At 35.0% G+C, this 12,282-nt stretch overlaps 1 protein-coding gene across 1 annotated transcript; it reads right to left on the bottom strand.

The window, feature by feature from the left end:
• Positions 1-5,181: 5,181 nt before the first annotated feature.
• Positions 5,182-11,408, bottom strand: LOC120069372 (calcium-dependent protein kinase 24). Its single transcript, XM_039021117.2, has 8 exons — positions 10,562-11,408; positions 10,106-10,229; positions 9,867-10,010; positions 9,175-9,327; positions 7,173-7,288; positions 6,902-7,069; positions 6,033-6,251; positions 5,182-5,641 (listed from the first exon to the last, which is right to left on the bottom strand). Exons 1-8 carry the CDS (start codon positions 11,075-11,077, stop codon positions 5,495-5,497), a joined length of 1,587 nt encoding a protein of 528 aa, XP_038877045.1. The 5' UTR covers positions 11,078-11,408; the 3' UTR covers positions 5,182-5,494.
• Between the last annotated feature and the right edge of the window lie 874 nt (positions 11,409-12,282).

Raw genomic sequence — 12,282 nt, 5'->3', positions numbered from 1 at the left:
TGTCTTCTTTTTCCATTATATACACTGTTCTCAGCAATACCTATGGCAACTTATGAGTCACAATGTAGAGATATTGGTACAAAGGCCCCCTACAGTGACATGTCTTCTAATAGACGTTTTAGCCACTCTGCTTCTTTTCTAGCTTCAACTCTAAGGTGGATCGTGCTATACATGTTTGTTTAGCTGATTTCCATGAAATAACACCCTTACATAGTATAAATACTATCCACTAGTGGAACTTATTTCATCTTTATTGGTCACCCAGTTTGCATCACTAAATCTTTCTAACACTGCAGGAAAATTGTTGAAATGTAGACAAAAATCCATTGTACCTCTGAGGTACCTTAGCAAATGACGAAGTGCTGTTTAATGATCTTTATGAAAGAGTAAAACAATATGCAACGGAAGTATCAAGGATCCATAAGCTTTCTAATTCACTAATTTTAGCAAAAACTAAAGCATGCTCTTCTCAAAAAGTTTTTCAGAACATACCTTTGATGCTCTCCAAGAAAACGTCTGTTCAGCTGCTGTCTTCACTTGTTATCAACATGAACCACCTCAAAGTCTTCCCTACTATGCTCTTGGAGCTTTAGGTAGAGTTGTAGGACTCAAGAACAACTTGAAGATGTGAAGAAACTAGAAAAAACTCATAGGAACCCGACTGAAGAAGACAACTTCTTCTTCAGAAAAATTTCTCTCGAAATTCTGTATTATCTTTTTTTTCTTCCAACAACTCCACTCTTCTTTATGTATAATAGATGAACATGTAAAGAGATGGAGTGCATGGTTTCAGTTCATGCTTGGAAAATCAAAGTAGAGAAGATAATGCATTTTGTGTGAGCATAAAGATGATGATAATGGAGAAAACTCTTTTTCCATTTTGTGAACCATGCAAACGAATTTTCATTTTCTTCTTAAAACAAAAAATGATTTTAAATCATTTTAATTCAAAATTTGATTTTCTTAAATTAATTTCATAAATTAATTTAATATCAAATATTAAATTAATTTTTGCACAATAATCATCTTTATATATTTAAATCATATTTAAATATTTATTCTCTTGTTCCGTTTAATTTGAACGTTTCAAATTAATTTCTCAAGCTACTCTAAAGCTTATCCATTTACGAGCTAGTAGGGGGACCTCGCGGACCTACAAATCATGGGCTCTAACGATTCGAGATTAATCGGCTAAACTTATTAGTCCGATCTAACCCCCATTCGTTAACTAATGGGACACTCCACTATAGCCCATAGTTGAACTCCCCTCATTGTAGATATATTATGTCCACTTAATAACCATAATCAGTAAGTCGATCCTTCACAGGTTGTTCGTAATCACAGCTAGGTCAAAAATACCGTTTTACCCATGTGACTACATCTTGTTCCTTAAGTTCCTACTGATCCTCTAATGAACAATTCTGATTCATAATCTCTATGAATCAAATCCTTTCTCTATCATGAGAAGGTAGGGTTTCGATTGTTCAAGACCTGGAGTCAGTACTTAAGAGAACAACCTATCTGCTAACCCTAAATAGGGTAGGAGTGAATTCCATCTTGCAAGGCTATGTCCCCAGCTATTCATCCAGTCTTATCCCCAAAATGGTAAGCTTATTGAGCAGTGTTGTTGAACTACTCTCACCGTTTGCAGATCAAAGGATAATCCCGAACAAATAGGAGTTCATAGCTAGCTCAGGATTAAGATCGAGTTAACCTAGGTTATATAATAAATGAAATAGTCAGTTTTAGCAGTAAACGGTCATTATAAAGAAAAGTGACTATTTTCGTGGTGCAGTCTATATGCAAACTCATTACATAGGATGCCTCCACTCTTATGTCTCAACATGAACGATTTGTGGATCACATCGTTTGTAGCACCTTACAACTTCTTGTAACAACTACAGAATGGGCCGCATCCAATAGTGTTACCAGGATGAGATACCCAATTTCATCCATATACTTATTAGACCATTTAGGCTATATACTGTCAACTTGATCCTGTTTATGTCACTACATAAAGTTACAACATTCAGACTATAGCCAAGGATGCATTTATTGGATTTTCATAATAAGATGCAAAATCAACAAGTCATTATTATTGATAAAATAGAATGTTTAACACGAACTGCGAGTTCTAGGACATTCCCAACACTTTATTAGGGTTATGAGTATGTCTACTCAATCTGCTTATAGCATATGCAACATCGGGTCTTCTATAGCTCATTGAAAACATAATACTGCCGATTATATGCATATTCAGATTGAGTGATGCTTTCACCCTTATTCTTGTTAAGACTTATTCTAGGATCATAAGGTGTTCTTACAGGTGTAACATCAAAGCTGTTGAATCTCTTTGGTAATTTTTCAATATAGTGTGATTGACATAGAGAGAAACCATTTTTTATTTTATTATTATTTTTTTTTAAATCTTAACATCAAGTATCACGTTTGCCTCATCTAAGTCTTTCATTTCAAATTGTGAGGATAGAAATAACTTGGTATCGTTAATTATATCTATGTTTTTACCAAAGATCAACATATCATCAACATACAAACATATAATCACACAATCAGCTCCAAACGACTTTGAGTAAACACATGTGTCAAAACAGTTTACTTTAAAACCATTGTTTACCAAATTGTTGTTAAATTTTTTTATATCGTTGTTTAGGAGCTTGTTTTAGACAATAAAAAGATTTAGTAAGTTTATAGACCTTATTTTTTGACCAAACATCAATAAAACCTTTAGGTTGTGTCATGTATGTTTTCTCGTCCAAGTCTTCATTGAGGAATGTTGTCTTTACATCCATATGGTGTATTAGAAAGCCACGAACTGCAACATAGGCTATTAAAGCTCCAATAATGGCTATTTTAGTCATAGGTGAGTAAGTATCAAAATAGTCCTACCTTGTTTTGTGTATATCCTACAACCACTAGTCTATCCTTAAACTTATCTATTGTATCTAGTCTCATTTTCTTCTTAAAGATCCATTTGCACCTAATGGGTTTATTTCCTTTAGATAGTTCCACTAATTCCCATATTTGATTCATAATTAAGGAATCTAACTCACTCTTGATTGTCTCTTTCCAAAAACTAGAATCTACTAAGCTTAAAGCATCTTGATAGGTTTGTGGATCCTCATTTATTAAGTACATGCAAGCAAATTGATTGTCTACTTTATCTGAATTTTCAACTAGAAAGGTAGTTAGAACATTAGGTCCAAAATCCTTACTAACTCTTTGTCTTTTACTTCTTCTAGGCTTTAATTCAAGTGTGTTATTAGGGCTAGAAAGAGGGAGTTTAGGCATTTAATCGATACTTAAAGTACTAATAGTTTGATTATTGAGTGAATTATCTACTAATTTATCACCGGTTTTAATCATGGGTAAAACATGCTAAAAATACAGCATCTCTATATTCACAAAGTGAATTATCACTTAAACACATAAACCTATATGCAGTACTATTATTTGCACAACCGATGAAAACACAGTCAAAAGTTTTAGATTCTACTGTGGGTTTCTTGAATTCTAGATATGCTACCTTGGTTAAGCACCCCTACACTCTCAAGTAATCCAAGTTAGGTGGGTAACACTTCCACATCTCGTAGAGAGTCTTATAGTTTTTTGTGAGAAACCCTATCAAGAATAAAACAGGCAGAAAGCACAGCTTCCCCCCAAATGTTATCGGATAATCCAACTTAATAACATGGTATTCATCATTTGTTTTAAACTTCTATTTTTCCGTTCTGTTATGCCATTTTGTTGAGGTGAATACGGCATGAATGATACCGTTTAATTCAGAATTCCTTTTGTTTTTGAACTTGTCTTTCACATTTAAAGATTTAACAAGGTTAGCATTAATTGAGTTAATCGATAAAGAATTCAACTTATCCTTTTGCCTGTTCGCTTCTTTAGTGTGCATGTGACTAATCAGCTCTTGCGGCGTCATATCTTTCTTTTTGTGCTTCAAGTGGTTATGTAGTCACTCCAAGATGGTGAAAATTTTTGCTTGAAGAATCTGGCACATCTTCACGCCTTCAGACAGTACATTGGCCACTAAATTTTCATACTCGTGAACCTGCTTCATCATCGATTTGTCGTCTAACATCTGGAAATATAGCCATTACTGACTACATATTTTCCTCTACCTGCATCATCGCCTCCATATATGAATTCCAAGGTATTCCACATAACTTTTGTAGAATTTTGGACGACGAACAAATCAAATAAAGAATCTGTTATATGGTTGAATAGATGGCCATGAATAGTTTTGTTATCCTTGGAAGACGTCAAATCAGTCATGGCAATAACATCTTGGATTTGTTAGGGTTATCCATGGTGAGAATGTAATCTACCTCCATCTGCTCAAAGAAGATCAACAACTTCTAGGACCACTGACCATAATTAGCTCCATTGAGTGACTCCATATCCAATAGATTTAGAAGAATTTTTCTCATTTTGGTCGACATTGGTACTGATTTGCTTCATTGAAAGATCCAGAACCTATTCATTGAACAGTGGAAGCTATTGCCTTCAAAGCAAATTCAGCATGACCGTGGTGCAAATCGTTCTTATCAGTTGCTCCCAAGGTTAACATAATACCCACCGTTAGATGTGCACTCGTTAGACGGAGGCTTGAAATCAAATTGAGAGAAGATCCTTTGCTCAAATTCAAGAGGAAGAAGAAAGAATGAATAATCATTATTTTTCAGATCTGTAACTTTTGGTTTTTGTAAAGTAATAGAGAAGATGACCGACAAAAAATGGTTGGAAAATTAATTCCAGATCTAGATAATGGCACAATTAAAACCGTAAATATTTTTATTTTAATATGATTAAGTTTCAACGGTTTAAGGGTTTTATGGTCTAAAAAAAAGATAAAACAAAAAGATTTTTTTTTTTTTTTTTTTGCACGAGCGCCATTGCCCAAACCCAAGCTCATCCAACCAAACTACAACAATAATGCAGGTGAGAAAAGGCCCTTTACTCCCACTCTTTGCACCTTTGCAAGTCCATAGAAGTGGTCATATATACATCCTCTAATCACTCCTTAATTCTCCAGTGTGATATAAATGAAAAGTGTAACTCCCATATGCTTTTGTGGACCTTGGACCTAAGGTAATGAAGTTTTCTTAAGAGATCATTTTGAATAAACAAAATGTCCTTGAGGTGAGGCTCTGAAATAAGACGTTTTAACTGCATTTATAGAAGACTCTGAAGATGGATTACATACAAATCTCAGAAAACGAATTTCCAAGCACTAAATTTAAATTTATATTATGCGCATTTATCCCTCTTCTTTTCTTTTTTCCTCCACTCCCTCTCTCTATCTCCCCCTCTCTCTTCTTAAAATGGGCTGAACGAACAGGAATTGAAACAATAATTACTTTAACCGAAAAAAGACTATAAAATAGAGGAAAATTGAGGGTACACATTCAATCCATTTCTTTCATTTCTGTACTGACGATTCCGAGTTGAACCCAGAAACTATCTAGTTTTGCACTGCCACTGATTTGTCTTTGAACAATTTGAGGCTAAGTGCATGAAGCATTGCCCTCGAGTACTGCCGAGAAGACATTTTCCAATCCATCCCTGTCGTTAACATTGCCTTGAACTCGTTGTAACTGATTCGACCGTCCTACCAGCCAACAAAGTCAAATAAAATGAGTACTGAGAGTTAAAGATGTGCTTGGTTTTAACTTTCCAAGTGTTTAATTTTAAAACTAAGTCATTTTGGGCAAAATTGAAGTGTTTGTCAACCACTCAAAATAGCTTTTGAAATACTTTCAAGGTATATTATCACCTTGAGAGTTTAAATAAAAATGACTCTTTTGAAAAGCATTTTTTTTTTTCTAATCAATCCAACCAGGCTGTAAGTTTGAGACGGCTTTTGAAAATAATTATGAAATGATTTTAAAAGAGAAATTATGTAACCCTTGACATTATAAAATTTTTTAAAATTAATAAGCTAGCAATCCTACTAGATTATTACTCATTGTGTGAAGAATAGGCATTCTAGAGATAGATACCTTATCTGAGTCAACATCAGAAAGGATATCTTGGATCACCTTCTCACTGTCATCCATTAAAGCTTCTCTCAATTCATCATATTCAATGTACCCATTTTGGTCCTTGTCAAAGAAACTGAAAGCTTGAGCCAGAAGCTCATCAGTGCTCATCTTTCTGAGATGAATGGACATTGTCGCAAACTCCTCGCAGCTCAGTGTTCCATTTCCATCCATGTCCGCCTTATTCATGGAGAAACAGCCTCGTTAGAATAGTAGAATGATAATTTTGACCTCAGATATTGGGTTTATATAATGCATTGTTTACCGCAGTTCTTCATTTATCAATTATAAAAAAGGGTTAGTATAAATGCTCAATCTTCTTATTTTAATCTGTAGAACCAAGGGTCCCAACAAATGAGGATCCAAAGCATGTGGAAGCATTGATATCTAATCTATTACGAACCCAATGAATATTTTTACAGAAAGTAAAAACCATAGTGCATTGTTGAAAGCGTTAAAATACACAAAACACCAATTTTTCTAGAAATATCAAGAAGGTGATAAACAAATATCTCAATTTAATCAAAATATCCTATCCTGTACTTGAATAATGATTTTTGGACGTCCGAGGAACTCAAGAATTTTTTTAGATTTGGTTAGACTCAATAAAACTATCTAAGATTCTTGGACTGAAAAAGTCTAGAAAAAATATATAGATTTTTTTCAAGAATCCAACAATCTTTTCGGTATAAATAAGAAGCTTGTCCTCGCATTATTTAATGCAAGCAAGTGAAGGAAAGGAAGAGGGTAAAGGTATACAGAGTGGTTTCTCTCAGAGTATCCATCCAATAAAATTATGGCAGAGAAGTTTAGATTGGGAAGAAACTTACAGCATCCATCAACATCCGCACATCAGGATCGGGAAGAGCATGTCCAATCATATGCAAACCATTCTTCAACTCTTCAAAAGTCAAATCTCCATTTTTGTCAGTGTCCATCATATGGAACATTCGTCTGATCCCATCCATTTGCTCGTCTGACAAGTGGTCAGCCACAACCTGGACCCAGACAAGGATATTCATCATCAACTGACAAGTTGTTGAAGAGGGAATTTAACTGAATAATGTATGTTCAAGTAAGTGAGTACGTTCACAAACTTACCCTAAGTACTTTCTTCTTGAACTTATTCATCAAAGTGAATTGCTTTATCCTTATGCCGACATTTTCTCCCAGGGAGACATTACGAGCCTGGTTTTTGTTTTGTATCCAAGGATGTTCTTCATGTAATAAAAAAACATGATCAGATAACTAAATTTATGATTTACGTTTTAATCTCATCTCTTTATTTCTAAGTTCTGCATGAGCTCTATGTTTACTGAAAGAAACAGAATCACATGGTGAAAACGTTAAGCGAGAATGAGACAAACAGTAAATTATGCTTCAGCTCCAGCTTGTGCAAACCATCTATCTCAGCACGAACAGACCAATTTCTTTACTTGTTGCCTACTTATAAACATATAGATGCTATAAAATTTTGTATAATAATATGGAAAAAAGTCATTTTCATCATCATACATGCCGAGTCCGTTTCAATCTTAAATACTCAAGACTTGTAAGTGGTGGAAATTAGCACCTACTCACGATCTAGTTAGAATAATACATGGAAACCAATCAATAAACCACTCAGAAATCAACAACTAAAACAATCAAAATCAAACTTCCTAAAATGCCAAAATCCAAACGACACAAAATAAATAAATAAATAAATAAAATAATAATAATAATAATAAATAAAAAATAAAAAATTGAAACAAGCCACAAAATCAACTAAATAAACAAGCATCCCAACCCAACATAAAAATATTCAGATCTGGTGAGAGAACATCCAACACAGCTGGAAGAACCAATTTCCACAAAAAACAGTATCATCCAATCATAAAAATGCCAAAACCTACCTCAAAGACTTTACTTCGGGTGGGCCATTTACTTGGACCAAAATATCTATTTGAAAAATTAATTTATTTCTAGTACTTTTCCCCTTAAAAGGAGGCTAATCAATAATAAAAAAGTATATTGGTATCAAATAAACTCTCAGTTTTTTAATTATTATTTGATCGATTGATTTTATAATCAATTAAATCTTTGATTACCTAAAAAATTAATGAACTGAGTTTGAAGACAATCTTCAAATTGTTTCTAAACATTCTTGGAGATCAATGTCAATGGTGACCCACGTGGTGTAATTGCATTCTTTCTGAAAGAGATGTGCTAATTTTGTTTTTAATTTGAAAATAAGCTTGCAATTTTTATCTGTCAACTTTTCAGCAAGGAAAAGCCCAATCTAATTGATGAAATCTATGAAAACCAAGTTGCCAGCTAAAATATTAAAGACATGTATTATCAGGAGCTACAAGAAAACTCGCTGTTTTTAGCCCTATAAACAAAACATAAGGTGTTGTGGCGCTTCATGGGATTCAAGCTTAACCAGAGAAGGTCAATTGTTCACTCGTTTATTTATATTTATTGAGATTATCCTTGGAGAGTTATATTTTTGTGAGAACAGTTATAATTCTAGAGTGGTTTAGTCTCATATCATTGGAAAAAAGAAGATTTCAAAGCTGCGATCCATCAGAGAAAGGGAGTTCTTGGTGTGTTTATATACAAGGAGGGCTTATGTGAAGATCCACTCACTAAAGAAGAGAGACAATAAGAAATTGCGATATTCAAAGAAAGGAGTCAGTTTGCCACTTTTGCGCCAGTCAATACTTATTATATGGTTGTTGGTTTGAGGAAACTGAGCCACATTAAAAGAAATTTTATGTCACTCTTCCTCCCTTCTCTACTTTTTCTATAACTACTCAGCATTCCACTATCAATGTACAATTCTCACGGACAAAGTAATCAGGATTCAGGAATGCTGGAAGACAAAAGTTCAACCTTGTTCATTATTTTGATTCCAAATTACTTTTCTATTTCCTTTTTCAATTCTTATATATTGTTACAAAATCCAACCACCCTTCAATGGCTCACGGCCTGTAATCTGCATTTCCGATCCTTTCTAATGAGCTTTATTTAAGACCTACTGATACTCTGCTCAAGATTTGGAGGAAAAAAAATGCAAAGAAGGATATAATTGAAATAGATTGGGAATAAGAGTCCATACCAAGTACTTCTTCAACAGTCATCCGACTATAAGGATTTGGATCAAGCATCCCAATCACAAGTTCTTTTGCTTCCTTAGAAACCTTTGGCCAAGGGTCCCTCTCAAAATCTATATCACCCCGAACAATAGCATGTGCAATGCCTTCCTCAGATTCTGCACTAGTTATAAATCCCAATACAACATTAACATGCCTGAAAAAATTGCTAAGCCACTTGATTTTCTTATGTTTAAATCAAATTTCTAACATTTGTTGTAATCCTAAAATTTACATGAAAGACCATTTTAATCATTGTCATTGCCTTTTCAATAAATTATTTAATAGCTAGTTGATATAAGCACATATTTTAATGAATAAAATTCTATGTAACTTGACATAAGCACATATTTTAATCAATAAAATTCTGAAATGTTTTAAAACAGATGCAGTCCGTCAGACACCAGATTTTCAAATGCATTTATATTCTTGTTAAATAATTCATAAAAAAGTTAACAGTAAGGATTAAAATATTTTTCTTTTCTTGACAAGCTTAGGGATTAAAATAAAACATTTGAAAGTTGAGGTTTTCAAGATTTTCAAATAGAATATTTAGGAACCAAAATAAACGAGTATGAAGTTGAGACTAAAAGTAAGACTTAAGACAATCTCCTAAGAAATAAACAACCTACAAGATGCCACTCACGAAGAGACTCACCTGCCCAGAAAGGAGGAACTCCGCAAAGTAAGATGTAGAGAATAACCCCAGCGCTCCAAACATCAATTTCAGGTCCATAGCTGCGTCTTAAGACCTCTGGTGCCATGTAATATGGACTTCCAACAATTTCACTGAATCTCTGATCTACCAGAAGAGATCGAGGAAGTTGAGATGAGAGGAGAAATTTGATTCATGCAGTCAGAAATATGACCGAGTACTAAAGAAAACTGTAAGTATACCAGGTTCGAAAAATATGGAAAGACCAAAATCAATTGCCTTCAGTTGAGAGTTTTCACTTTCATCTGCGAACAAGAAGTTCTCAGGTTTCAAATCCCTATGGATTACTCCATTTTCATGGCATACCTGAGACAGAACAAGAAAACGCTTAAAGTAATGACACCATCAATCTTTCGCGCACAAGGTCTAAAATTTCTCAAGAAAATTGATCGCATGAAGAAACGCCATTTTCAAGGACAACTTCCCCAATGTTCATTCCAACAAACCCAATTAGGCCAATAGGTCGTAGTACTTCTACCAAATTCAGATGCTAGAATTACCAAATTTAACCAATATTTCCATAACAAACATGAGACAGAAATGGCCTCAAACGAATGCAAATAATACCATTTTGAAGAAATCAGCAAGCAATTATAAACCATACAAAACAAAATTCCAGTGTAATTCAAGTCATATACCTTGCAAATCTCAATAATGGTCTTGGTAACGTCAGCCGCCGCACGTTCAGTGTAATGGCCTTTAGAGACAATCCTATCAAAGAGTTCACCGCCCTCACAAAGCTCCATAACAAAATAAACCGCTTCATTATCCTCAAAAGCCTCCTTGAAGGTAACAATATTAGGATGCTTAGGCAAATTTCTCATAATAGCAACCTCTCTACGAACATCCTCGACATTGATCTCAGATCTCAACTTGCTCTTCGAAATAGTCTTACACGCAAAGGTCTCGCCAGTTTCGATCTCAAAGCACTGATGCGTGATCCCAAACTCCCCCCGGCCAAGCTCCTTCCCAAAGCGATATTTCTCGAAAATGTTGTCGCCAGTAGATTCATTGGAGAGAATGGAAGCGGCATGACGAACAGAGGACTTGCGGACAGATTCGATTAGGGCATGATCGGGAAGGGGCCTGACGTCTCTGGTCCTCTTGGAGAAGGATCCGGCTGATCTGGCTTGCACGGAAACGCAGCTTCCCATGGGAGGCGAAGGAGATGAAAAGGGCGGTGGATTAGGTCATGCAAGTCCGTCCCATGGGAGGAGAGGGGGAAGGAGATGGAAATGGAGATGGGGATGGGGTTATACAGAGAAATATTGTTGAAGCGAAAATTACAGGGAGAGAGAGAGAGAGAGAGAGGAGGAGGAACGAAGGGGAAGCTATGGAGAAAGCAGTTGGAGAAGAATCCGTTAATGGCGATTTGTGGAAGAGGTCCCGCCATTTTCTTAGGAGTCGTCGAAAATACCGTTAATGGAGAGAGTCTTTCTTCTCTTCAGTCTCTCTCGATTCCAACTTTCCAACAGACGCAGACATACCTCTCTTCTTTTATAAGTAATTCCCTCCTTTGTTTTTTTATACGAAAATGTCGACGTTGATGAAAATAAAAACTTCAACGAAATTATTTGAAAGTTTGATATTGACCTTTTATTGTATTGATCCATCTCTTATGTCAATGTTGAAATTCATTTAAAAAATGTGGACATATTTGTAGAAATTTAATACAATATCGATAAGAAATGTAACTTTTTTTTCCTTTTTTCAGTTAAATCATACCAACTTTTGGAATAAATTTTAACTATGCTTCTCCAAACTTTGGAATTCATGAAAATAGAATGAAAATTGATGTGACGACGGACGCGTAAAAATTGAAAGGCATAATGACTAATGTTTGTGGGTGGATTCTGGAATCAGGGATAGAATGGTCAACATACAACATTTGAAGAGGAGAAGAATAAGACCAAAAGAGAGATGGGCTTGGTCAACCTCGGCAGCAACCCAAGGTTGTCTGGCCCCAACATAAGTTTGGTAAAAAAGGGATGAAACCCTAAAAGTGGTAGGTAAGAATGTTGGACGGGTTGACCTCGACCTAAAGGGAATTCCTTAAACAAGAAGCCCAATCGAAACCCTAATCAAATAAGAAATAGGAGAAGGGTCAAAACTTATAAATAAGACAGAGAAAAAGGTAAACAACAAGTAAGTTCTAAAATCAGTATCAAATTCTCTCTTCTTCTTCGAACCTTCTGACTTAAACATCGAAGTGGTTGTGGCTTACGCTACCACACCGGTATTTAGGTTTCGCTTTGTTTGCAGGCGAGCTCTTTTCTCTAAAGTAATAAATTTACCATTGTTGCCCCATGGAGATCAAATATGCTCACTTGGTAAAAATTTGACATCAACAGTTGACACC

The sequence above is a fragment of the Benincasa hispida genome, chromosome 1, assembly GCF_027475165.1.
Source record: "Benincasa hispida cultivar pf3 chromosome 1, pf3_genome.v1.1, whole genome shotgun sequence".
Lineage (NCBI taxonomy): Eukaryota > Viridiplantae > Streptophyta > Magnoliopsida > Cucurbitales > Cucurbitaceae > Benincasa > Benincasa hispida.
The sequence above is the reverse complement of the archived record's forward strand: the minus strand, read 5'-3'. Positions and strand labels throughout refer to the sequence as shown.